Below are 27,829 nucleotides of genomic sequence, written 5' to 3'. Positions count from 1 at the left end.
TGACATCTGTCATATCTATCTCCCCTCAATTTAAAGCTATGTCCCCTCGTGCTAGACATCACCATCCGAGGAAAAAGGCTCTCACTGTCCACCCTATCCAATCCTCTGATCATCTTGTATGCCTCAATTAAGTCACCTCTTAACCTTCTTCTCTCTAACGAAAACAGCCTCAAGTCCCTCAGACTTTCCTCATAAGATCTTCCCTCCATACCAGGCAACATTCTGGTAAATCTCCTTTGCACCCTTTCCAATGCTTCCACATCCTTCCTATAATGCGGCAACCAGAATTGCACGCAATACTCCAAATGCGGCCGCACCAGAGTTTTGTATAGCTGCAACATGACCTCATGGCTCCTAAACTCAATCCCTCTACCAATAAAAGCTAACACACCATACGCCTTCTTAACAACCCTCTCAACCTGGGTGGCAACTTTCAGGGTTCTATGCACATGGACACCAAGAACTCTCTGCTCATCCACACTGCCAAGAATCTTACCATTAGCCCAGTACTCAGTCTTCCTGTTAATCCTTCCAAAATGAATCACCTCACCCTTTTCTGCATTAAACTCCATTTGCCACCTCTCAGCCTAGCGCTGCAGCTTATCTATGTCCCTCTGTAACTTGTAACATCCTTCCGCACTGTCCACAACACCACCGACTTTAGTGTCATCTGCAAATTTACTCACCCATCCTTCTACGCCCTCCTCCGGGTCATTTATAAAAATGACAAACAGCAGTGGCCCCAAAACAGATCCTTGTGGTACACCACTAGTAACTGGACTCCAGTCTGAACATTTCCCATCAACCACCACCCTTTGTCTTCTTCCAGCTAGCCAATTTCTGATCCAAACTGGTAAACCACCCTGAACCCCATGCCTCCGGATTTTCTGCAGTAGACTACCGTGGGGAACCTTATCAAACGCTTTACTGAAATCCATATACACCACATCAACTGCTTTACCCTCATCCACCTGTTTGGTCACCTTCTCAAAGATCTCAATAAGGTTTGTGAGGCACGACCTACCCTTCACAAAACCGTGTTGACTATCTCTAATCATATTATTCCTTTCCAGATGATTATACATCCTACCTCTTATAAACCTTTCCAAGATTTTTCCCACAACAGAAGTAAGGCTCACTGGTCTATAGTTACCGGGGTTATCACGACACCCTTCTTGAACAAGGGGACAACATTTGCTATCCTCCAGTCTTCTGGCACTATTCCTGTAGACAAAGATGACTTAAAGATCAAGGCCAAAGGCTAAGCAATCTCCTCCCTAGCTTCCCAGAGAATCCTAGGATAAATCCCATCCGGCCCAGGTGACTTATCTATTTTCACACTTTCCAGAATTGCTAACACCTACTTATGAACCTCAAGCCCTTCTAGTCTAGTAGTCTGAATCTCAGTATTCTCCTCGACAACATTGTCTTTTTCATGTGTGAATACTGACGATAAATATTCATTTAGCACCTCTCCTATCTCCTCGGACTCCAAGCACAACTTCCCACTACTGTCCTTGACTGGCCCTACTCTTACCCTAGTCATTCTTTTATTCCTGACATATCTATAGAAAACTTTAGGGTTATCCTTGATCCTACCTGCCAAAGACTTCCCATGTCCCCTTCTGGCTCTTCTTAGCTCTCTCTTTAGGTCCTTCCTAGCTAACTTGTAACTCTCGAGCGCCCTAACTGAACCTTCATGTCTCATCTTTACATAAGTCTCCTTCTTCCTCTTGACAAGTGTTTCGACTGCTTTAGTCAACCACGGTTCCCTCACTCGACTCCTTCCTCCCTGCCTGACAGGTACATACTTATCAAGGACATGCAGTAGCTGTTCCTTGAACAAGCTCCACATTTCCATTGTGCCCATTCCCTGCAGTTTTCCTCTCCATCCGATGTATCCTAAGTCTTGCCTCATCGCATCATAATTGCCTTTTCCCCAGATATAACTCTTGCCCTGCGGTATATATCTATCCCTTTACATCACTAAAGTAAACGCAATCGAATTGTGGTCACTCACCAAAGTGCTCACCTACCTCCAAATCTAACACCTGTCCTGGTTCATTACCCAGTACCAAATCCAATATATCCTCGCCTCTCATTGGCCTATCTGCATACTGTGTCAGGAAACCCTCCTGCACACATTGGACAAAAACGGACCCATCTAATGTACTCGAACTATAGCGTTTCCAGTCAATATTTGGAAAGTTAAAGTCCCCCATAACAACTACCCTGTTGCTTTCGCTCCTATCCAGAATCATCTTTGCAATCCTCTCCTCTACATCTCTGGAACTTTTCGGAGGCCTATAGAAAACCCCTAACAGGGTGACCTCTCCTTTCCTGTTTCTAACCTCAGCCCTCCTACCTCAGTAGACGAGTCCTCGTCAAACGTCCTTTCTGCCACCGTAATACTGTCCTTGACTAACAATGCCACCCCTCCCCCTCTTTTGCCACCTTCCCTGAGCTTACTGAAATATCTAAATCCCGGCATCTGCAACAACCATTCCTGTCCCTGCTCTATCCATGTCTCAAAAATGGCCACAACATCAAAGTCCCAGGTACCAACCCGTGCCGCAAGTTCACCCACCTTATTCCGGATGCTCCTGGCATTGAAGAAGACACACTTTAAACCACTTTCCTGCCTGCCGGTACACTCCTGCAACTTTGAAACCCTACTCATGACCTCACTACTCTTAACCTCCTGTATACTGGAGCTACAATTCAGGTTCCCAAGCCCCTGCTGAACTAGTTTAAACCCTCCTGAAGAGCATTCGCAAATTTCCCCCCCAGAATATTGGTACCCCTCTGGTCCAGGTGTAGACCATCCCATTTGAAGAGGTCCCACCGACCCCAGAATGAGCCCCAATTATCCAGAAATCTGAAACCCTCCCTCCTGCACCATCCCTGTAGCCACGTGTTCAACTCCTCTCTCTCCCTATTCCTCGTCTTGTTATCACGTGGCACGGGTAACAACCCAGAGATAACTCTGTTTGCCGTAGATCTAAGTTTCCACCCTAGCTCCCTGAATTCCTGCCTTACATCCCCATCCCTTTTCCTACCTATGTCGTTGGTACCTATGTGGACCACGACTTGGGGCTGCTCCCCCTCCCCCTTAAGGATCTCGAAAACACGATCCGAGACATCACGCACCCTGGCACCTGGGAGGCAGCACACCAACCGTGAGTCTCTCTCGTTGCCACAGAATCTCCTATCTATCCCCCTAACTATGGAGTCTCCAATGACTAATGCTCTACTCCTCTCCCCCCTTCCCATCTGAGCAACAGGGATAGACTCTGTGCCAGAGACCTGTACCCCATGGCTTAACCCTGGTAAGTCGTCCCACCCAACAGTATCCAAAGCGGTATACTTGGTACTAAGGGGAACGGCCACAGGGGATCCCTGTACTGACTGCTTCCTCCCAGCCCTTCTCACCGTCACCCATCTATCTTTATTCTTCGGAGTAACTACATCCCTGAAGCTTCTATCTATGACCAACTCTGCCTCCCGAATGTTCCGAAGTTCATCCAACTCCAGCTCCAGTTCCCTAACGTGGTTTCTGAGGAGCTGGAGATGGGTGCACTTCCCACAGATGAAATCAGCAGGGACACTGACGGCGTCCCTCACCTCAAACATTCTGTAGGAGGAGCATTGCACTACCTTCCCTGCCATCCCCTCTAGATAAAAAAAAAGAAAGAAAGAGCTTACCTGTTATTCACTCCCCTTCTCAGCAAGCACTCACTCAGCAACCTCTGCCCCGCACGATAACACCTGAGGGAAAATAAAATAAAAACTACTTACCAGTCACCAGCCAATCCCTTACCTGCAGGCTGTGACATCACGGTTCAACTTTCCACTTCTACCTCCACTCAAGCCTGTCTCTTGATCCTTCCATACCCTCCTGCCCTGGGACCCCTTGAATGTGCTTTGGCTCCGGTGCCGTCATACAATTCCTCTTCAGTCCACTGCCGCTCTTGTTGCTTCAGGATCTGGAGTTGGTCAGCAGCTCTCTAAGGCGGGACTTCCTCCCGAGTGAGAGGCGTAAGACCCACCTGCAGCCACTTAATACTCATTTGAACGTTAAATGGGTGCAGGGCGACGACTTCCGGTTGCGGCGATGCACTGCTAAGCCGCACGTTTCGGCTGCTCCCATTGTAACGGACTTTTGGGCTCTTTTCGGGAGCCCCAACGGAAATTTTTTCGGACCAAACCCAGTGTGGGGTGACGAAGGAAGGTGTCCCCCCGGGTGTGTATGGAAAGGACCGGTGGTAGTGGCCAGATTGCGAAGGATCCTCTGGAGCAGCGGCAGAGAAGAGAAGGAAGAAGCAAGATGGCGGCGGATGGAACCCAGACGACATGGGGCCCGGACCAGCAGGAGTTCCTCCGACGGTGTGTGGAGGAACTAAAGAAGGAGGTGCCGACGCCGATGTTATTGGCAATCGATGGGCTAAAAGAAGCACAAAAGGCCCAGGCGATAGAGCTCCATGGGGTGAAAGCAAAGGCAGCTGAAAACGAGGATGAGATACAGGGCCTAGTGGTAAAAATGGAGACGCATGAGGCGCTATATAAGAGATGTATTGAAAGGCTCGAAGTCCTGGAGAACAGCTCGAGGAGGAAGAACCTCCGGATTCTGGGTCTCCCCGAAGGAATGGAGGGAGCTGACGTGGGGGCTTATGTGAGCACGATGCTCCATACGCTAATGGGAGCTGAGGCCCCCTGGAGGTGGAAGGGGCTCACCGGGTCCTGGTGAGAAGACCAAAGGCTGGAGAACTACCAAGGGCGATGGTGGTGAGATTTCACCGCTTCACTGACAGAGAGGCTGTCTTGAGCTGGGCCAAGAAGGTACGGAGTAGCAGGTGGGAGAATGCGGTGATACGAGTGCATCAGGACTGGGGCGCGGAGGTGGCGAGAAGGAGGACGAGCTTTAATCGGGCCAAGGCGGTGCTTCACAGGAAGAAAATAAAATTTGAGATGCTGCATCCGGCGCGATTGTGGGTCACGCACCAGGGCAAGCACTACTACTTTGAAATGTCGGATGAGGCATGGACCTTCATCCAAGAAGAGAAACTGGACCAGAACTGAGGGACTGATGTTGGGGGGGAGACAACGAGGTTGATGTACAGAAATGTAAATTGGGGAATGGGAGGTTCATAGTATCGAGACGATAGATGGGGATTTCTCTCCTCTTGATGGGGAGACACTGAGAAATGTGGGCCGCATGGATAAAGGGACTGAGAGGGGGGATGGGAATGGGGGAGCTGCACCATAGGGGGCGGGGCCGATCCAGGAAAGCGCGGGGCTTTTCCCGTGCTAGGGAGATGATGGCGGGAAGTTAGGCGCAGGAAGGAAGAGAGTTCCACGCACGGGGGTCAAGGAGAGAACGGGGAAAGCCGGGGTCAGTTAGAGTTAGCTGACTTTCGGAAGCATCATGGGGGGAGTAACCATGCTAGATGGGGATCTAGCGGGGTGGGGGGGGGGGGATCAACTGGGTTGCTGCTGCTGGGAGCGAGTGGGAGCTGGCAAGAGAAGAGGTGGTCGGGACGGTAGGGCGCCGCCTGGGGGATGGGTGGGTGCGCGGGACCCGGACCGGGGGGTGGCCTGGAACAGGGGTTGGCTAGTCGGCCGGGCCGGGGGGGGTTGCCCCCCAATCCGGCTGATCACGTGGAATGTGAGAGGCCTAAATGGGCCGAGTAAGAGGGCCTGAGTGTTTGCGCACTTAAAAAGACTGAAGGCAGATGTGGTCATGCTTGAGGAGACGCATCTGAAGGTGGCAGATCAGGTTAGGTTAAGGAAAGGATGGGTGGGACAGGTGTTCCACTCAGGGTTGGACGCGAAAAATAGGGGGGTGGCGATATTGGTGGGGAAACGGGTGTCGTTCGAGGCTAGGAATATAGTGGTGGACAACGGAGGTAGATATGTGATGGTGAGTGGTAGATTGCAGGGAAAGGAGGTCGTGCTGGTAAATGTATATGCCCCGAACTGGGATGACGCGGGATTTATGAAGCGGATGCTGGGACGTATCCCGGACCTGGAGTTGGGAAGCCTGGTAATGGTGGGGGGGGAATGTTAATACTGTGCTGGATCCAGGGCTAGATCGGTCTAGATCCAGGACCGGAAGAAGGCCGGCAGCGGCCAAGGTGCTTAGGGGGTTCATGGAGCAAATGGGGGGAGTGGATCCATGGAGATTTGCTAGGCCGTTGGTCAAAGAGTTCTCCTTTTTCTCCCATGTCCACAAGGTATACTCCCGAATAGATTTCTTTGTTTTTAGCAGGGCACTGATCTCGAAGGTGGCAGGAACGGAGTATTCGGCCATAGCCGTTTCAGACCATGCCCCGCACTGGGTGGCTCTGGAACTAGGAGAGGAGAGGGGGCAGCACCCACTCTGGCGACTGGATGTGGGATTATTGGCGGATGAGGGGGTCTGTGGAAGGGTGTGGGGGTGTATTGAGAGGTACCTGGAGGCCCATGATGATAGTGAGATCCAGGTGGGGGTAGTATGGGAAGCGCTGAAGGCGGTGGTTAGGGGAGAGTTGATCTCCATTAGGGCTTACAAGGAGAAAAAAGAGGGCAAAGAAAGGGAGAGATTAGTGGGGGAGATTTTGAGGGTGGATAAAAGATATGCGGAGGCCCCGGACGAAGGACTATATAGAGAGAGGCGAAGACTTCAGATGGAGTTTGACCTGCTGACCACAGGAAAGGCAGAGGCACAGTGGAGGAAGGCACAGGGGATGAGACACGAATATGGGAAAAAGGCGAGCCGGCTGCTGGCCCACCAACTTCGCAAGAGGATAGCGGCGAGGGAAATTGGGGGAGTCAGGGATGAAACGGGAACTACGGAGCGGAGAGCAGGGAAGGTAAATGAGGTGTTTAAGACCTTTAATGAGAGGTCCCAACCCCCGGAGGGAAAAGAGAGACTGCAACAGTTTCTGGATGAACTAAGGTTCCCGAGGGTGGAGGAGCAGGAGGTGGCAGGTCTGGGGGCGCCAATTGAGGTGGATGAGGTGACTAAAGGGCTGGGGAACATGCAGGCAGGGAAGGCCCCGGGACCAGACGGGTTCCCGGTGGAACTTTACAGGAAATATGTGGACTTGTTGGCCCCGTTGCTGGCGAGAACCTTTAACAAGGCCAGAGAAGGAGGGACTCTACCCCCGACAATGTCGGAGGCGACGATATCACTAATCCTGAAGCGGGACAAAGATCCGCTGCAATGCGGGTCATATAGGCCTATCTCACTCCTGAATGTAGACGCCAAGCTGCTGGCAAAAATGCTGGCGACGAGGATCGAGGATTGTGTCCCAGGGGTGGTGCATGAAGACCAGACAGGGTTTGTAAAGGGGAGACAACTGAATGTCAACGTGCGACGGCTGTTGGGGGTGATAATGGTGCCCCCAGCGGAGGGGGAGGCAGAAATAGTGGTGGCGACGGATGCAGAGAAGGCATTCGATAGGGTAGAGTGGGAGTATCTATGGGAGGTGTTGAGGAGGTTCGGGTTCGGGGAGGGGTTTGTCAGTTGGGTCAGACTCCTATATGGGGCCCCAGTGGCAAGTGTAGTCACAAATCGGCAAAGATCGGAGTATTTTCGGTTATATAGGGGAACAAGGCAGGGGTGCCCCCTGTCCCCATTACTGTTCGCGTTGGCAGTTGAACCACTGGCCATAGCGTTGAGAGACTCTAAGAAATGGAGGGGGGTGATTAGAGGGGGAGAGGAACATCGAGTGTCACTCTACGCAGATGACCTACTGCTATATGTGGCGGATCCTGTAGAGGGGATGACAGAGGTTATGCAGATATTGAGGGAGTTTGGCGATTTTTCGGGATATAGGCTAAATATGGGGAAGAGTGAGCTTTTCGTAATACACCCTGGGGATCAGGGAAGAGGAATAGACGCCCTGCCGTTAAGTAGAGTGGAAAGGAGCTTCCGATATTTGGGGATTCAGGTAGCTAGGAGCTGGGGAACTCTGCACAAACTCAATCTGACGCGGCTGGTGGAGCAGATGGAGGAGAATTTCAAGAGGTGGGATATGCTGCCACTCTCACTGGCAGGCAGAGTACAGACGGTAAAAATGATGGTCCTCCCAAGGTTTATTTTTGTGTTTCAATGTCTCCCCATTCTGATCACAAAGGCCTTTTTCAAAAAAATAGGCAGGAGCGTTATGAGTTTTGTGTGGGCAGGGGAGACCCCGTGGGTAAGGAGGGGGTTCCTGCAGCGCAGCAGGGACAGAGGGGGACTGGCGTTGCCGAATCTGGACGACTTCTACTGGGCCGCCAATGTGGCGATGGTTTGTAAGTGGATGAGGGAGGGAGAGGGGGCGGCGTGGAAGAGGATGGAGATGGCGTCCTGTAAGGGAACGAGCCTAAAGGCGCTGGTGACGGCGCCGCTGCCGCTCTCCCCGAAAAGGTATACCACAAACCCAGTGGTGGTGGCAACCTTAAGGATCTGGGGGCAATGGAGGCGACACAGGGGGGTGACGGGTGCCTCTGTGTGGTCCCCGATCAGGAACAACCATAGGTTTGTCCCAGGAAGGATGGACGGAGGGTTCCAGAGCTGGCATCGGGCAGGAATTAGCAGATTGAGAGACTTGTTTATTGACGGGACGTTCGCGAGCCTGGGAGCGCTGGAGGAAAAGTATGAGTTGCCCCCCCGGGGAATATCTTTAGATACATGCAAGTGAGAGCGTTTACGAGGCAACAGGTGAGGGAATTTCCGCTGCTCCCGACACAGGGGATCCAGGATAGAGTGATTTCCGGGGTATGGGTCGGGGAGGGCAAAGTGTCCGAAATATATCAGGAGATGAGAGACGAGGGGGAGGCGCTGGTAGAGGAGCTGAAGGGAAAATGGGAAGATGAGCTGGGGGAGGAGATTGAGGAGGGGCTGTGGGCTGATGCCCTAAGTAGGGTAAATTCCTCGTCCTCATGTGCCAGGCTTAGCCTGATACAATTCAAGGTTCTACACAGAGCACATATGACGGGAGCAAGACTGAGCAGTTTCTTCGGAGTGGAGGACAGGTGCGGGAGGTGCTTGGGAAGCCCGGCGAACCACACACACATGTTCTGGTCGTGTCCGGCACTGGATGAGTACTGGAGGGGAGAGGCAAAGGTGATCTCAAAGGTGGTGAAGGTCCGGGTCAAGCCAGGCTGGGGGTTAGCTATATTTGGGGTAGCGGAAGAGCCGGGAATGCAGGAGGCGAAAGAGGCCTATATTCTGGCCTTTGCATCCCTGATAGCCCGGCGAAGGATCCTACTTATGTGGAAGGAAGCGAAACCCCCCGGCGTGGAGGCCTGGATAAAAGATATGGCAGGGTTCATAAAACTGGAACGAATGAAATTTGCGCTGAGAGGATCGGCTCAGGGGTTCTCCAGGCGGTGGCAATCGTTCCTTGACTATCTCGCGGAACGTTAAGGGAAAATAGATGGTCAGCAGCCCGGGGCGGGGGGGGGGGGGAGCACAAAAAAACATTTTTTTTGTTGTCACTTTGTTAGCTCACTATTTTATTTAAATAATGTTATTTATCAGCTGTTGTGTTATTTTTATGTTGATTTGTAAAGTGGAAAAATTCTGTTTGAAAACTTTAATAAAATATATTATATTTTAAAAAATGGTTGCAGGGCACTTTGGGCTGTGTTCCCCACCGACTGTTCAGATGGTGGGAGGCCAGAACCTGCCATATGAAAAATTCAGACTGTGGTGTTTTTAAAGACATTGCTTTTTAAGTGTAATTGCTGATATTGTTTCAAGTCAGAGGCTAAAGGTATTCTGCATCTCATTAATATGAGTTTCTCTTTATAGTCCTAGTGACAGACTTTCCTTTTCTTAAAACCAAAACTGAATATAAGCCAATCCAAGAACTTTACATCAATAAATCTGTCCATAATTGTGTTACATCATATACACAAAATATTTTTATCATATTAGAACACAGTTTTTAATATATTTAATATATATTTAATATATTCAGAACCAAGCAACTTTCCTCAAATATTGTTATTTTCACAACACCCTGGGCTAGTGCGCGGTCAATTCTAGCTCCACTTGACCCAGAGTCGCAACACAGGAAAAATTAGATTTCATTTAAAATACCCAACCAATGTCCTTGGCTGAGCCCAATAAACAGCAGTCACTAGCAGGTTTATAACTTTAACACAAGTAACCTTTTATTAAATGGACAGAAAATGTAACTGACTATTTAATACTCCTTTCCTAAACCCCCGCTTCCTAACTACCCCCACACCATATATAATAGAGAGACACACACACACACACACACACACACACACACACACACACACAGACAAACAACACAGAGGGGAAAGGGAAAGACAAGATTAATAAAATTAAACGGATAAGGATCTTTGATACACCGGGATAACTTCTAGTCAGTGTCTTTAGGAAGTACAGCTTTGTGATATTTCTTCCTTCTAGGCTTGAAGTGGTTTTCTCTGACCAGGTTGCCTACCTTCTCTACAGATTCAGCATTGTTCCAAGTTCACAGCAAAGGATGTGCCGGGCACACTCTGCTTTCAGAACAATAAAGCGGTTCTTTCACTTCAGTAAGCAGGAGAAAGAGGTCCAAGGTCGAAACTCTTCTACCCAGTTCTCTCAAAGTGTCACACAGGAATCAATCACTGACCGTTGTCAGGCAGAACACTGTCCCAGCCAACCAACCGATCTGACTGCCTCAAAGCCTGGCTCACTCAATGCTGAGGAGCCTGACTTCTCCTTTTCAAAACCTGGAAATACAGTGTCCTGACGAGCAGGTTGCTTCAACCTAGAGTCTTCTGCATAAAGGCACATTCCGATTATGGGTCTAGAGACCTAAATAACAAAAGAAATGTGAACAAAGGAGATAAACAGGAAGGACTCTTACGCTATAGACTTGGCACCTCTGTAAATATGCTGCATCAACCTGGAAACTCAGCCCCAGCAATTGTTACAACACCAGCCTGCTTAGTAGTATTACCTGGCAACCTTCCCAACGCCACTAAAGTTGAGGTACTCATTCTCAACTCTGCCCACACCACCCGTAGTGGGGGTACCACTAAGTGCCAATTCCCTGCTTTGGCTGCCGACCCCCTACACCCTGGTCCCCATGACTCTCACCCCATGAGACATCCCTCCCTCCAGAATACTTACCTGTCACCCGTGATGGTCCGTGATCCTGGGATTCCAGTCTATTGTTTCTGCAGCAGCCAGCACCTCACCTGCGGTGTTGTTGAGCACAATAGCTACCAGTCTCTGATTGGCCCGCAGCTGTCAGTAGCATTGCCAACCCATCCAAATGGCCAGAAGATGCTCAGAATTGGCCCCCAATGTCCTGATGGCTATTAAAAGCAGTCCAGCAGATTTTTAAATGTGAGGATTGCCCATTAATCGATTGATTCCCATTCCAGCAGCCATAGAGTCCATTTAACTGAACAGCATTTCACACGCAGGCTAGGCAGAGCTCTCGCACTGAATGCAGCTGGTGTGATGACATTAACATATTACGTCGCAGCCACACACGTGTACTTAGCACATGGATGTCGTTGTTTGCTGCCCTGCCTTGTTTCCCCCACCAACGCGGAGGTGAGTGCAATATGAGCTGGTAGGGGAATCAGCACATCTGCACGAAACTGGCATGAAGCTCTAGGCTATTGTCTTAAGGATGGAGTGCGCAAATCTGTTAATGTAACCATCAGGAGGAAGCAAGCATTGCGGGGTAGGTGGTAAGAGGAAAGATTGGGATCTCAGCCAGAGGGGCGAAGATTCTGCAGTGGCTGCTTTAAAGGGCACCTGATCATAGTTCCAGCAGATATCCTGGCACAGCAGGGCCAACACTAGACAAATTTTAACAAGGATACAAGGTACTTTGCTTTGTTTATATACGTCAAAGAAAGCATGCCCTCCCAGTATTGTCCGGTGCTTTAGTCTTTGCACGTCATCACTCTCCCCCACTCCACTCCCGATGGGTTCACCCCCTTATGCCATGCTACTGTGATTCTGTGACGTCTCTTCTGTTGACATCTCCCAGAATATGCCCAGCCAGAGTTGGCAACCCTGGCTCTCGGTCGGCGAGATTTTGACCCCAGGATCTTGATTCCAGGGGAAGGCCAGCCACTGGCCTTACCACTGTCTCATTGACTTGTTGTTTGGCAAACCTTCCCGAAAAGAGGAAGCACGCATCTCTCACCAGCTCTCTAACTGACACCAATGCCTCAACAAGATTCCACCCAATGCCTTCACTCACCCAGATCCTTATGTTCCAGGGATGTATCGAGGCAGATTGCTGGCATATGAAGGGATCCAACAGGGTGTTCTCTTTAGTTTATTCTAGCTTTTAATTTTATCACATGATCTTTCTTGACTTTGGAAATTGGTATTATACCCTTCAGTAAATTTTGATTTAGAGGATCCCAAAATATTGTCAAGCAGCAAAAGAAGCAAATTAAAGCATTTGCAGAAGTATTTATTATCCTTAGCCAGAATCTCAAGCAATGTAAAACAAATAATTTCTGACTGTTGCACTAAACTATGATGTAGCCAATATAATTGGGTGGCAAATACTGTGTTCCAAGTATTGACTCTGTCATGCTAATACTAGCCCCTAGTGGTTCTGCCACTGAGCTCGTAATCTAGAGGCCTGAACTAATAACCTTGAGAAGGTGATTTGAAATCTGTTTTAAAATTTAAATCTAAAAACAAAAAGCTGGGGTATCAATTACAGTGACCATGAATCTGACACATTCATTAAAACCTCAACTGGCTTTAATTTAGAGAGAGGAACCTGATTTCCTTGCCTAATCTGGCATACATGTGACTCCAGACCCACACCAATGTACTTCATTTGCCATCTGAAATAGATGAGCAAACCACTCAATTGTATCAAACAGCTGCAGCTGTTCAACAAAAACCACCACGTCAGGACAACGAGGGATAGGAAATAACTGCCCGTGATATCCACTTTCCAAGAATTCGGTGTTTTTTTAAATAGTATGATTCAGCTTTTGTGTTTTTTGAATATCTTCCACCATTTTCACCATCAAGTTTTAACCTCTCTAAAAATCAACGGGTGCGACTTGATATTCTTCCCCGGTCTACCAGTGTCAGCTTATCAATTAAAAATTACATCTCTGGGGGCAGTTCCTCGGATGTCGCAGTTGAAGTGTGTGCACTTGTGAAATCCCAGCATGAATAAGCATGATTCAGTGAAACAGTTTGAAATGTGCCTTTCTGAAGGTTACAACAGTAACTTATTTTTTCTTAAATTATTTCAGAATAAGCTGTACCATAAATTCATTTTTTTTAGGATGAGGTGTTAATCCTTAGCTGCATACTTTCCTCAGACTTGGCACTATAGATCACTCCTTTAAATTAACCTAAACATTTAACACCCCAAAATATGCCCTTAATTGTCCAATATCTAGGTAATGCCACAGGAATTGTATAGACAACAATTGTCCCTTTATTCCTGTTATTTTGCTGTAATATATGCTTACACATAATCATGAGGCAGAAGAGTAAAGGTTCTCTTAGATTGCGGCTTCGGCAACATATAAGAACTATTCATAGTCAGTGGAAGAACCATATTAAGAAGGATAATAGATTTACAAACTTTATTATTCACTTCAAAATATCTAACAATAAAGGTTAACACTATATAAACCAGATTCTTGAAAAACACTGCGGAGAAAATTAAAGCTATTCGACCTTAGTGCGCTTCACTCATGAGAAACCAGACTCTTGGAGTAAAGGATCCAGTTTATTCAAGCTATAGCAAGGGCCTCTGGCATTCCAAGTGGGGCACTAGAGAAGTCCAGATTTAATGATAGTACAGGGCAGTTATACTTCAAGATTCGATTACAAGAAAATAGCATATTCCAATCATTTATTACTCGTTATCTATGGCTCAACAGAATTATTGATTAAGGTTACATAATGCATTGTATATGAGAATAATTAACCAATCAGCTTAATTGAACTATCCAATCATTACAACGGTATGTATGTTTGCAATTAGTGGTATCAGTGATCTGATATCTAGGGTGTAGCTGTCAATTGCCCCCCCCACCCCCGCTATTTTAATGGCTCCTGTATGCCATCCATCTCTCCACCTCACTGTTATCAGCAGACAGATTGGAGCCACAGCAAATAGTAGTGTCCCACATTGAGCAACAAACCTTGAGACCTAACACCTGCGGAAACTGACCTCTTGAGAGACAAATTGTGTCCTTGTATTATTACACTTTTTAAAATTTTCGAACTAAGGGGCAATTTAGCGTGACCAACCCACCTAACCTGCACATCTTTGGCTTGCGGGGCTGAAACCCACGCAGACACGGGGAGAATGTGCAAACTCCACACGGACAATGATCCAGAGCCAGGATTCAAACCCGGGTCCTCAGCGCCGTAGTCTCAGTGCTAATCACTACGCCACGTGACGCCTCCTTGTATTATTACACTTACCAGTTTGTTTTTGACTGAGTAATTCTGTACCTTCTCCCAGTATAATGGAGCTAAAGGTTTTAAACTGGCTTCAGTGGAACATCTATCATCTAATGCTGCCTGTATAGCCCTCTTCACACTCCTTTATCTTTTAGTGGCTGTTTTCTACCAGAATGTCTCTGCCTTCCACTTTCACTATCGGATTCTAATTAGGAGAGCGTCAGGCTTGGATATACAATTCAAGATCCTTTCAAGAAAAACTGAACTCTCGGACATCTCTCAAACGAAAGTGTTTACTCACATATACAAGTCAATAGCCAACAATTTATCAAACTTTTCAAATTGAACAGAATGACACAAACAAATCAGTGTCACGAAAGGCTTCCTTGATATAGTGACCGTTACAAATGTTTAATCGCCACAACTTGGGGAAGCAGCTGGCATCACTAAATATTTAAGGATGATTGCCAGATCCAAGTGCAAGATAATGAAATATATCTATATTAGAAATTTGACCAAAACTTCCCAATGGTTTTAAATTGGAAACTATCCAAGTGCTTCAGAGAGAATTTTTAAAGCATGTTTTGCTCACATAAACAGCTGTTAGTGGGTAAGGAAAAGGTAAATTTATTTTTCAAAATTATTTCAAAAAATGCATAATCTTTCGAATTTTTTGGGGGGTAAGATTGTAATCAAAACTACTAGTTTATTTCTGACATCAGGTGAGATGGGGTTTGATTATATCAACAATGATTTATTTATGGGGCGCCACAGTGGTTAGCACTGCTGCCTCACAGCTCCAGTGTCCCAGGTTCAATTCCGGCTTCAGGTGACTGTGTGGAGTTTGCACTTTCTCCCCGTGTCTCCGTGGGTTTCCTCCCACAGTCCAAAGATGTGCAGGTTAGGTGGATTGGCCATGCTAAATTGCCCCTCAGTGTCCAAAAGGTTAGATGGGGTTACTGGGGCAGGGTGGAGGCGTGGGCTTAAGTAGGGTGCTCTTTCCAAGGGACGATGTAGACTCGGTGGGCCAAATGGTCACTCCTGCACTGTGAATTCTATAATTCTATGATTCTATAGTCATACGTTTGTTTGTAGTCATGAATTAAAAAACAGGCATTGTTCACATAAGATTTATTTAAGCATCTCTGATATTTGTTTCACTAGCTGCAGTAGGTAAGGGCAGCAATTTATTTATTTCTGAGCAAACCCAAAATTATTTTCTTTGGTCTGAAGATTTCTTTCCCAATTCTCCTATTGGAAATGAGCATTGCTTCTTCAATTTCACGTCTGCACAGTCCATTGGAAAATCCAATACCAGAACTTTAGAAATAATTATTTTCATCCCATTTTATGATATTGCTTTATTGCAGTTGTCGGAAACTGACTCACAATGAACTAGAAACCACTATGAGCAGATGAATGCTGAATGCATTGGTACGATGTTCTACTGCCTGCTATTTTAACAGGGTTGTTAAGCTATTTAAATAAATGTATTAGTGCCTGCTTTAAAATAGACATAGGGATTTATCTTATCGAGTTTTCTTCCACTAAAATCAACAATAGTAATTTCCTAGCCAATATCTCATGAGCAGTCTTGCTTTCACAAAGAAAATGTATTTAATTTTATGCACATATATGAAGTTAGTGTGTCTCAAAGTTAAGTTTTTATTTGCTCTTCAGGTATGTGGGCCAGCCTGCGTTCAAGCAATCGCTTCAACACCCAGTTTTCAGCCACTGATGTAGGAGCAAGATTAGCAGGAAAGGAATCCCCTGTGACTGCTGGCAATGACAATTCTCTGCAGAACCAACTTCTAAAGCACCAAGCAGCACTGTACCTGTTTGGGGAAAAATCTCAGCTGAGAGTAAGATGGAAACTGAATTCTATATATGTACCTTATTTATTTTCTTATGAATTTATCAGAAATTAATTTTCTTAGTTTGGTTGTATCTATTATGCTTGCTTGTTTTGTTGTTACAAAGTTAACTGCAAAGCTAAATATGCAAACATAGAAATTAATGCAACATTAGCATAGTTGCATTTTGCGTTCATCACACATATGCATTCATGGTATTTCTACATTCAATTGTAAACACTAAGATGCATTTTTACTGGTGTTGGGAAAGGGGCATTTGTCTGCATTTTCATTTTAAGAAAGGTAGAAAATAAAACAGAAAAGTGAAGGAACTATTAAAGCCCACTAATCTGGTATTTATAAAATTGCGATAATACTCTGGCACTAAGGTGTCCTACAAGGAGTTGCGATACCCGTCACATTGGGCTACTCTCACACCTGCTTACTGGTTATAGAGTGCCATTATTAAAAGGTCTCCTAAGAGATTCTAAGATTTGTCTTTATTTTTGTGCTATTTTACTCCATTCATCCTTCTCCTCTGCAATTGTCTAGGGTTATCCATCCTCTGCTAACAAGATTAAATATGTATCTATGCAAATTTGAACTAGTTTTATGTTTCACTTCCTTTAGCAACACTAACACTGTCTTTGTCCTCAGGGCTTTAAACCTGACCTTGCAATTAACTGTGAGTTGATACCTGTGGATTACTGCGATATTCGTCAGGTGAAAGCCAGTTTCAAAAAGCTAATGAGAGCATGCGTACCCAGCACAATCCCTAGTGATGTGGACATGACTTTGTACAGGTTACTGGGAGAATCTGAATGGCTGTTGCAGGTAATTCATTCATTCATTCATTAGGTGATTACTCAGAATTGTTCAACCCATATATTTTTTCTTGATTGCTAAGCACTGGACACTGGCGTGGTTTTTGATGAAACATTCTACTCTTCTGAATGGTGTTAACTTAGAAAATATGTCATAGCTTTTTGGCTTTCCTTCCTCTCAGAGAATAGGACACGGTACTTTTGGAACAAATGTCAACAGGGTATAATGCCTGATCATCGCAGAAACTATTTCAAGTCACTGCAAATAACTAGCTTTTAAATTATTCCCTTTTTTAAAATTATGACCAAAAATCTGGACCTGCTTATATTTGCCAAAATTGAGGTGTTCATCTTTGTCTAACAGCTGGGCGTTATTGTTCATTGAAAATAGCAAATGTATTACTTAATGTATGAACATACCATCTGAATAGTTCACATTTATGCCTGGAAGTGTACTTTTTTTCTATTGTCTTTCTCAATTAATTGGAATGTGTTCATTAAGGTGTCAGTAATTTGCAATGCTGGCTGGGTGGTATTTCTATTCTAGTTCCGCTTTTACTGTAACCATCCAGCAGTACCTTTTATAAGGCAAGAGAATTTTGAGCTATATAAAACCATTAAGATGGTGGGACTAATTTAAGCTAACAAAGTGAGAGCATCTCACAAGAAATGTATTCACAATACGATTAAAACATGCAGGCTAAAGTGCAGTTGCTACATTGAAATGCCACTACACAGCAGATTTAATTTAATTTTGCTTCCTCAGATACACAGAATATTGCAACTGGCTGTGGTGATGGCAGAGCTGCTCGAGAGTGGTTCCTCAGTAATGGTAAGCTTGGAAGATGGCATGGACATTACAACACAGGTAATTTTATAAAATTACCATCAAAATTTCTTCGCTTTTATGCTTTTCACGATGGCACAAATTGAACCTGCTCCAGTTTTGTGCTTAAAATTTGGAAAACACTCCAGCAGAATTGTGTTTTTAAAATCAACTAACCAGATTTTCTAGCAGTTGGATTATAAAATATCGGAGCAGAAGGCCATTTGGACCCTCGAGCCAATTCTGCCATTTAATATGATCATGGCTGATTTGATTGTTGCCTTAACTCCGCTTTCCTTCCTGCTCCATGATAACTGTTGAGTCCCATGTCGATCAAAAATCTGTCTGACTCAGCCTCGAATATATTCAGTGACCCAGCCCCCACTGCTTCCTGGGGTAGGGAATTCCAAAGATTAACAATTCTCTGAGAGAAAATCCCTTCTCATCTCCATGAAGTTCTAGATTCCCCCACAAGGGGAAATGCCCTTTCAAGATCTACCCTATTCAGTCCTCTCCAAATCTTGTATGTATAACCAGCATCACCTTTCATTCTTCTAAATTCCAATGAGTATCAGCCCAACCTCCTCAACATTTCCTTTCCTAATAAGAGAACCCCTTCATCCCAGGAGTCAAATGAGTGAACCTTCTCTGAACTGTTTCAATGGAAGTATCTTTATTTCAGTAAGGAGACCAAAACTGCATGAACTATTCTGGACATAATCACACTAACGTGCTGTACAGTTGTAGCAAGACCTCCTCACCTTTATATCCCATCCCCCTTGCAATAAAGGGAAGACAGTAGTGTAGTGGTAATTCCTCTGGACTAGCTGTAATATCATTATATTGGTAATCCAAATTTCCAGTTTAGTGCTGTGGGGAAAGGGTGGCTTAGGCCATCAGGGATTATTTGGGATTCAACAAGAACAAGGAGGTTTCACCCTCCACATGTTCTGGGTAGCGTTGAAGGTGGTTGTCAGGGGAGAGATAATTTTGTATAAGGCCCAGGGGGATAGGATTGCAAGGGTGGAAAGGCAGATTTTGGAAGTGGACTGGCAATACTCCACGGCGGAGTTGTTCGTGGACAGGAAGAAGCTGCAGATGGAGTTTGAGCTTGAATCGATGGGGAAGGCGATGAGCCAACTTTGTCGCTCGTGAGGCGCATTTTGTGAGTACAGTGAGAAGGCCAGACAGTTATTGGCTCACCAGTTGAGGCAACAGGTGGCCGCCCGGCAGATAGCCCAGTTAAGGATGAGGGAGGAGGGCTGGTTACTGCTCCAGGTAGGATTAACGGACATTTGAGGCTTTATACTGGGGCTGCACAAATCTGAGACTCCAGAGGATTATTTGGGGATGGAGCAGTTTTTGGATGGGTTGGACTTCTCGGTAGTGGGTAGGGAGAGGAGGCAGTGGCTGGCGGCACCACTGGGGTTGGAGGAGATTATGGACTATATTTATTCCATGTAGTCGGGGAAGGCACCAGGGCCGGATGGTTTCCCAGTGGAATTATATAAACCGTTTGCGGCCTTGTTGGCGCCATACTTATTGGGGATCTTTAATGACTCATTGTCTTGGGGGGGGTGTTGCTGGCCACGGTGGCACAGGCATCAGTCAATCTCTTTGACCCCGAAGGACAAAGATCCCTTGGAGTGTGGATCTTTCAGGCCTATCTCACTTGAATACCGATGCAAAGATACTAGCTGAGGTGCTGCAGACATGTGTGGATGGGTGATTGACGGAGGTGATCTCTGAGGACCAGACGGGATTGGTCAAGGGCCGACCGTTGTTGGCCAATATAAGGAGACTTTTGAATGTGGTTCTGTTGCCCCTCCTTGGGGACTCTTCCAGAGCTAATCTTCTCAGTGGATGTGAAAAGGACATTTGATCGGGTGGAGTGAAGATACCTCTTCGAGATTTTGGAGTGGTTTGGTTGGGCCAACATTTGTCTCCTGGGTGAGACTGCTGTATAGTGTCCACACGGCTAGTGTCCAAGCAAACACTGTGTTCAGGCTACTTCCGGTTGCACCGGGCACAAGGCAAGGATGCCCACTGTCCATGCTGGCGATTGAGCCATTGGCCATTTCACTTAGATCGTCAGGCAGGTAGAAGGGTAGAGAGAGGGGGAGTAAGGAACATAGTGCGTCCTTTATGCGGACGACTTGTTGCTATACGTTTCAGACCCTCTTGCTAGTGTGGGGAGGAAATCGGAGCTGTTGAGGAAGTTTGGTTCCTTCTCAGGATACAAATTGAATATGAAAAAGAGTGCGATCTTTCCGGTGAATCCCCTGGGGAAGGAAGCAGATTTGGGGAGATGCCGTTTAGGCTGGCCAAGACAAGGTTCAGGTATTCGGGGATACAGGTGATGCATGACTGGATCATGCTACATAAATGGAGCCTGGCCAGTCTGGTGGGGGGGTGCCCTCACGTTGTCCTTGGCAGGGAGAGTGCAGGGCGGTCAAAATGGTCATTCTGCTGAGGTTCGTATTTGTGTTCCAGTGTCTCCCAATCTTCCTCCCTAAGTAATTTTTCGTTAGGGTTGATAAGTTAATCTCGGTCTTTATCTGGGCAGGTAAGACCCCTGGGAATTGAAAAGCTTTCCTGCAGAGGGAGAGGAGAGCTTGCGCTATCAAATTTGATCTATTACTGGGTGGTGAACATAGATAAAGTGCAGGGGTGGATGAAGGAGCCAGGGTTGAGGCAAGGGTGGATGGAAGAGGTTTCCTGTGTAGGTTAGTGTCTAAGGGCATTGGTTCCGCCCACTCTTTCACTCTCTCTGACCAAGTTCTCTACGAGCCCAGTGGTGGTGGCCTCCTTAAGAATTTGGGGCCAAATTGAAAATTTGGAGCAATGTCACTACTGTCACCAATTTGTGGGAACGATAGGTTTGTGCCATCCGGGATGGATGCAATGTACAAGATTTTGAAGAGGGAGGGGGTCGAAAGCTTCAAGGATTTATTTGTGGAGGGTAGATTTGCGGGGCTGGAGGAGATAGTGGAGAAATTTCAACTCCCAAAGGGAAATTTGTATAGGTATAACCTAAAGCAGTCTGGAAACAGTTTTTAAAATGAAGATAGAGAGGCAGGCCAAAAAAACTTCTGTTCTCTGTCTGAGTCCACAGCAACCAAATGTGAAAGTGAAACCAAAAAAAACCTCCAGAGCCATAGCCCAGCTCCACCCACACAATGACATCACTGAAGCCATGTGATAAGACAAAAACCTTTCTTAAAGGGACACTCACATGACAATAGTCTATCCAATACCACCTCCTTATCAATTTTGAACCCTTCCAATGACAGAGTTTCCTCCTCTGTCACATGACCTGGATAGCATCTATCTCCTCAGTAAAGACAGGTGCAAAGTATTCATTTAATAACTTGGGCATGCCTCCTTACGTGAATTCCATTTTTGGTCTCTAATCAGCCCTACTCCTCCTTTTGCCACACTATTCATATGCCCAAGGAAGACTTTGGAATCTCCTTTAATGCCAGTCTTTTCTCACAATCACTCTTCGCTGCTCTAATATGCTTTTTCACCTCCGCTCTGAACCTTCTATAGTCCTTTTTGTTCTCAGTTGTATTTTCTGCCTGACATCTGTCTTAGCACACTTTTTGTTCTTTATCTTAATTTCTATCTCCTTTTTCATCCAGGGAGCTCTGGATTTGTTTGTTCTACCTTACCTTCTTGAGAGAATATACCTTGACTGTGCCTGAACCATTTCTGTTTTAAGGTAGCCAATTGTTCAAATGCAGTTTTTCCTGCCAACTTTTCATTTCACTCTATCTGGCCCAGCTCCATTCTTGCCCCATTGAAGTCTGCTCTTTCTCAGTTAATTATTCTTACTCTGGATTGACCATTGTCCTTTTCTACCATCATCCTAAATTTTGCAATACAATGATCGCTGTCTCCTAAATGCTCCCCCACTGACACTTGGCTCACATCATTTCCAAGAACCAGGTCCAGCAGTGTATCATTTCTTGTTGGACTGGAAACATACTGCTGTAGGAAGTTCTCCTGAATACAATCTATGAATGTTTGTCCCTCCCCATTCTTTACACTACCACTGTCCCAGTCTACATTTGGGTAATTAAAGTCTCCCATTATAACTACTCGATAATGTTTGCAATAATTGTCTATCATCTCTCTATTTTCCCTGCAGATTTATTCCTGTTCATCTTCCCACTAGTTGGAGGTCTATAGGTTACACTGAGCATTGTAATTCCACCCTTTTTGTTCCTTAGCTGTAGCCAAATTGATTCTGACCTTGAACCCTCTGGGACATACCCTCTTTCTCCAACTGCAATTCTCTCCTTAATCAATACTGCCATCCCTCCTCCTTTTCTTCCTTTCTAACTTTCCTGAACACCTTGGGCACGATTCTCCGTTCTCGCGCCGGTTTGGAGAATCGCCTGATTCACCAAATTTTCCCACGACGCCGGTCCGACGCCCTCCCGCGATTCACGGAAGCGGCCAGATCGGCACAATCGCGTTTTGCGCGGCGCAGTCCAGTGAATCGCCCGAGACAGCCAAAATGGCGATTCACCGGTACCCCCGCAATTCTCAGTGCCGGAAGGGCCGAGCGGCCTGCCCGAAACGGCGGGTTCCCCCGGCGCCGTCCACACCTGGTCGTTGCCGGCGGGAACAGCACGGGATCGCTGGGGGGGGGGGGGGTGGCCTGCGGGGGGGGGGGGGGGGATCCTGCACCGGGGGGGGCCTCAAATGGGGTCTGGCCCGCGATCGGTGCCCACCGATCGTCGGGCCGGCCTCTCTGAAGGAGGACCTCCTTTCTTCCGCAGCCCTGCAAGATCCGTCGGACATCTTCTTGCGGGGCGGACTCGGGGACGACGGCAACCACGCATGCGCAGGTGACGCCAGTTATGTGGCGCCGGCCACGTCATGTATGCAGCGCCGCCTTTACGCGGCGCCAAGGCCTGGCGCGCGCAAATGACGCGGCGCCGCTCCTAGTCCATTTTCAGGCCCTGAATCGGTCAGGATAGGGGGCGTTTTGCACCGTCGTGAACCTCGACGGCGTTCACGACAGCGCGAACACTGTCTCCATTTCAGAGAATCGCGCCCCTTATACCTTGTAATACTTAACACTCAGTTCTGCCCTTCCTAGAGCTGGGTCTCTGTTATCACCACAACATCATATTTCCACAATGTGATCTTCACCTGTAACTCCCCAATCTTATTCACTGTGCATTCACATACATGCCATAATAATCCCGAGTTAGGCTTCCTGTTTATGTCATGAAATCGATTGGACAACTATTTTTGACAAAATTGGCTGCAGAATCCAGTAAACATTAACTCCCTGCAGGAATAAATCAAGAAATATATTCTTGAGTGGCAAAGTATAGGGTTTTCAGTGGTAAGTGACTACCACCAACATTGAAATTAGTGTATGCCATTTGCCACCAGAGTGATGATGTTTTTTTTTACTTCAATTGGTTTTGCTGCTTGCACGGTTAAGTACTTGGCATTAAAATCACCAGGCTGTAGAGATTCCTTCTTACAACCAGCTTGCTTTAAATATTCAAATTTGTTTTGTCTGTGTTGTTCCAATTTTACATTCAATTGTTTATCTTCCAGCAGATTCTATTTCAGTGCCTTCTCTATCATTTTTTTCCCTTGCATTGGGAGCATTTATTTCACATCTTAAACTCCACTGTCACATTAAATCCTGTTTGTCACTAGTTGCACTGACCAGTTATTATGGTTGCTACGTCCAGTGATTTTGGACAGTAAAACCCACACGTTGAACTGGAAATGTGCAACATTGTTTCACAGTTGGCTACTATGTGTATTTTCTCTAGCTAAATAGTGAGGTGGATCTGTCAACTCGGTAGAAGCTGCCGTGTAACTAGTTGAAGTGAATAATAGTGGTTTTTGGTTTCATTGTTTGTTGAACATTACTTCTTTTAAAGCAGTGTTTCTTTGTTTTGGAGCTTTGAAACCTGATATTGCAAATATATATACAATTACAAAAATAAACAAAAGTTACTGAAATATACAAGGTGTTAATTACTTGTGTAATGATATTTCCTAAATCTGTTCTATCATTATGCTACCAACTCCAGTGGGATTTTTTGTGTTTTTAAATTAACATTTTTATTCTATGATAGAGATGGGAAAAGTAAAATCATTTTAGACTATTAATTTAACCATTTATGTTTACTTTTGTGGATTTTAGAATATCCCAGAATCTAAATTAAAATGTCAAGGGTTTTTATGCAATCGGACGACTTTACTTTTAATATTTTCTCATAGTAAACTGAGTCAATACAATGTAAAACAGCACTATAAAATAAGCTTGTTATGTGAGATATGTTTACATCAAAACTATCATCTTGAACAAAATTTTAGTCAGCACATATAAATCCTGCTTCTGTTAACCAGTTATACAGGTATATACAGCTGTTCAATGCGTTTGTACTTAAATTCTCTCTTCAATTTTTAAGACAAATGTAATGTGCTTTCTATTAGATAATTGGTGTCTTATGTGCTGGCATTAACAGTTATCATTCTATGTATTCTGAAACTCAATCATTTCGTGGAATTTAAAGTTAAATAAACAAGTCAGGCGTGTGATAGAATACTCTCCACTTGCCTGGATGAGTGCAGCTCCAACAGGGCTCAAGAAGCGTGACACCATCCAGGACAAGGCACCCCTTCCACAAACATTCGCTCCCTCCACCATAGACACACAGTTGCTGCAGTGCGTGCCATCTACAATATGCACCGCTGCAGGAACTCACCAAGGCTCCTTAGGCAGCAACTTCAAACCAACAACCTCTACCACCTAGCAGGATAAGGGCAGCAGTTGCACGCACACACTGTCACCCGGAAGTTTCCCTCCAAGTTGCACACCATCTTAATTTGGAATTATATTGCTGTTCCTTCACCGTTGCTAGGTCAAAATCCTGGAACTCCCTCCCTACAGCACTGTGGGTGTACCTACACCATATGGACTGCAACGGTTCAAGAAGGTGGCTCACCACCACCTTCTTGACGATAACTAGGAATGGGCAAGAAATGCTGGCCTGGCCAGGCACACCCACATCCCTTGAAAAAAAAAAAAAATTGTAAACTGCATAAAATCTTCAAAAGTAAAACTTTTTTTAAGTACATACCTAATGTTCAACAATTTCATACCACTTATGTGTGTATAAGAAAATAAGCTTTCTAAGTGTTTATTTTTTACTCCGATGCTTTGTTCCTTTTGATGAAAGCACATGTAGTACAGCCCTTGGGTTTCATTCACAAACCACAGAAATAACCTCTATCTTAAACTAATTTTAGTTATTTTACTCACATTGACTTAATATTGTTCCATCTGTGAAAACTGCTTAAATGCAATTTATCAGCTCACTCACTGTTTTAACTTGATAAACTCACTTATCAGACACTTGAGCCTTCATGTTTATATCTGCATGCATTTGTCTTCACATACACTGTTTGACCTTGCTACATTAGCTGTTTTCTAGCTACTGTTCTGATCTTTAATATGTTTAACGAGTGAGTAGCTATCTATATGGACCATGAAAGTATCAGGCTCAATTGTTTATATGTATTGAGTTAACTAATGTACAGTAAGACAGCTCTGAAAATACTTCAAGTCTCTTGTAGCTGCATTTTCAAATTCTCAATGTCTAGCCATTGGTTTTCCAGTTACCGTCATATTTCTGCAATTACAGACCTACTCAAACGCATCCTAAACTTCACATCTTATTCTATTGTACCCTTTAAAATTGTTGCTCTTTCTCTCCCTAGTATGGCCCTCGGCTTATCCATGAGAACCACCTCCTGCTCCCTCAACTCTGTCCCCATCAAACTGCTGACCACTCCATTTCCTTTCTTGACCCGTGTTAATTAACTTTTTCTTCTCCTCGGATACCTCTTCCCTTCAAATCAGCCATCATCACCTTTAATCCCTCTGTCCTTGCAAATTACCACCAATCTTCAACCTCCATTTCTTCTCTAAAATACTTGAATACGTTGTTACCTCTCAAACCTGTGCTCAGTTTTGCCATAGTTCCATGTTTAAGTCCCTTCAACCAGGTTTTTGCTCCAGCTACAACACTGAAACAGCCTTCATAAAATCAGAAATTACATCCTAAGTGCCTATGTTAAACTGTCTCCTCATCATTTTTGACCTGTCTTCCATCTTTGACAGGCTAATCACACACATGTGAAAAATGAAAAGGAAAATCGCTTATTGTCACGAGTAGGCTTCAATGAAGTTACTGTGAAAAGTCCCTAGTCGCCACATTCCGGCGCCTGTTCGGGGAGGCTGGTACGGGAATTGAACCGTGCTGCTGGCCTGCCTTGGTCTGCTTTAAAAGCCAGCGATTTAGCCCAGTGAGCTAAACCAGCCCCTTACATGTTTGTGGGTGGGGTGCCAATCAGGCGGGTTACTTTGTCCTGGATGCTGTCAAGCTTCTTGAGTGTATTGAACCTGTGCTCATCGAGGAATACTCTCCACATTCCTGACTTGTGCCTTGTAGATGATGGACAGGCTTTGGGGAGTCAGGAGGTGAAATACCCGCCACAGGATTCCTAGCCTCTGACCTGCTCTTATATTCACAGTATTTATATGGCTTTCTATTTTTGCATAATTAAGTGCTTTGTTATATGACATGAATGACTTACAACACACCTTGAATGCAAATGCGTGCCTTGAAAAGTAATAAGAAAAAACTAAAATAAATCACAGATTTTGGATTTTACCAAAATCTGCCAGAAGTAGGAGCTCTTGAAATAAATGTCATTGTAACTAGACTATGCAGCACTAGGTGATTCAATAGGTGGAATGTTCCTCTCTAGTTTTAATATACCATAATGCCTAAAGTGACACAATCCTTATAATTTACCAGCTCATCAGCATATGAAAATCTACTCTGATTTGTCCCTTCAAATATTTTTTCTTTTTTCCTCCCAAGGTGGTTTCCTTGGTACAGTTGCTGTGTGATCCATTCTACAGAACACTCGAAGGTTTTAAAATATTGATCGAAAAGGAGTGGTTGTCCTTTGGTCACAAGTTCAGTCAACGTAGTAATCTCACTCCCAACAGCCAGGGAAGTGGTTTTGCTCCAGTTTTCCTGCAGTTTCTGGACTGTGTGCACCAGGTAAAGAAAACTTTATTTTTTTTCGCCAATTTCACAGGTAAATTTCATGCAAGAAAATTGAAGGTGCAGAAATGCACCAAACACTTTGAAGCTGCATTAGTGTTTATTACTGTATGTGTACACATTAAAGCTAGATCAAAACTAAAGTTAGCAGTATGTGGGTGATTGCATTTGTAAAAATTAGAATTAAAGCAACGTTCGGCCACAGGTTACAGTGTGGTAATGCGACAAAGGGTTCAAATACATGGCCAAATTGGTTTATCATATTTCTGCTCTGAAAATGTTTTCTAATTATGTACAGGAAAAGTTCTTTGGAGTGTTTTTATGTAATCTTGGTGGGATCTGTTCCTGGTAAATATGATCATGCAGCCAATTGACTGGTGATTTTTTTTTAAATTCCAATTTAGGGGCAATTTAGCGTGGCCAATCCATCTACCCTGCACAGTTTTGCATTTTTTTGGGGGAAATCCACACAGACACCGGGAGAATGTGCAAACTCCACACAAACAGGGGCCGGTATCGAACCCAGGTCTTTGGCGCCGTGGGCAACAGTGCTAACCACTGTGCCACCGTGCTGCCCGATTGACCCGGTGATTTGAACAGAAATGCTGCTATGCTCCAGAAATTGAGCACCACTGAGCCCAGAGAATTTGGCCAATTCTGAAAAAAAAAAAGAGATAACTGCCTGAAATGTTAGCAGACCATTTTCTTCATATTCTGTCACACTTGTTCTGCATTTCCTATTTATAGTCCAGATTTTTAGTTTCTGCATGGCTTGGTCCACATTA

At 45.4% G+C, this 27,829-nt stretch overlaps 1 protein-coding gene and 1 long non-coding RNA gene across 6 annotated transcripts in view; one reads left to right on the top strand and one right to left on the bottom strand.

Moving 5' to 3' along the window:
* The window catches only part of LOC140384639 (uncharacterized), a 363,618-nt gene that overhangs the window by 19,398 nt on the left and 316,391 nt on the right, over window positions 1–27,829 (bottom strand). The gene's annotated exons all lie outside the window — the stretch shown is intronic.
* sbf2 (SET binding factor 2) overlaps window positions 1–27,829 on the top strand; it is an 857,151-nt gene that overhangs the window by 794,364 nt on the left and 34,958 nt on the right. For both annotated transcript variants that reach the window (XM_072466526.1, XM_072466525.1), the window contains 4 exons: window positions 16,097–16,278; window positions 16,927–17,103; window positions 17,860–17,961; window positions 26,856–27,041. In XM_072466526.1, the coding sequence (XP_072322627.1) occupies window positions 16,097–16,278; window positions 16,927–17,103; window positions 17,860–17,961; window positions 26,856–27,041 (647 nt within the window). The remainder of the gene's footprint in view (window positions 1–16,096; window positions 16,279–16,926; window positions 17,104–17,859; window positions 17,962–26,855; window positions 27,042–27,829) is intronic.

This window comes from Scyliorhinus torazame, chromosome 10 (assembly GCF_047496885.1).
Source record: "Scyliorhinus torazame isolate Kashiwa2021f chromosome 10, sScyTor2.1, whole genome shotgun sequence".
NCBI lineage: Eukaryota > Metazoa > Chordata > Chondrichthyes > Carcharhiniformes > Scyliorhinidae > Scyliorhinus > Scyliorhinus torazame.
This window is presented reverse-complemented; position numbering and strand designations above follow the sequence as displayed.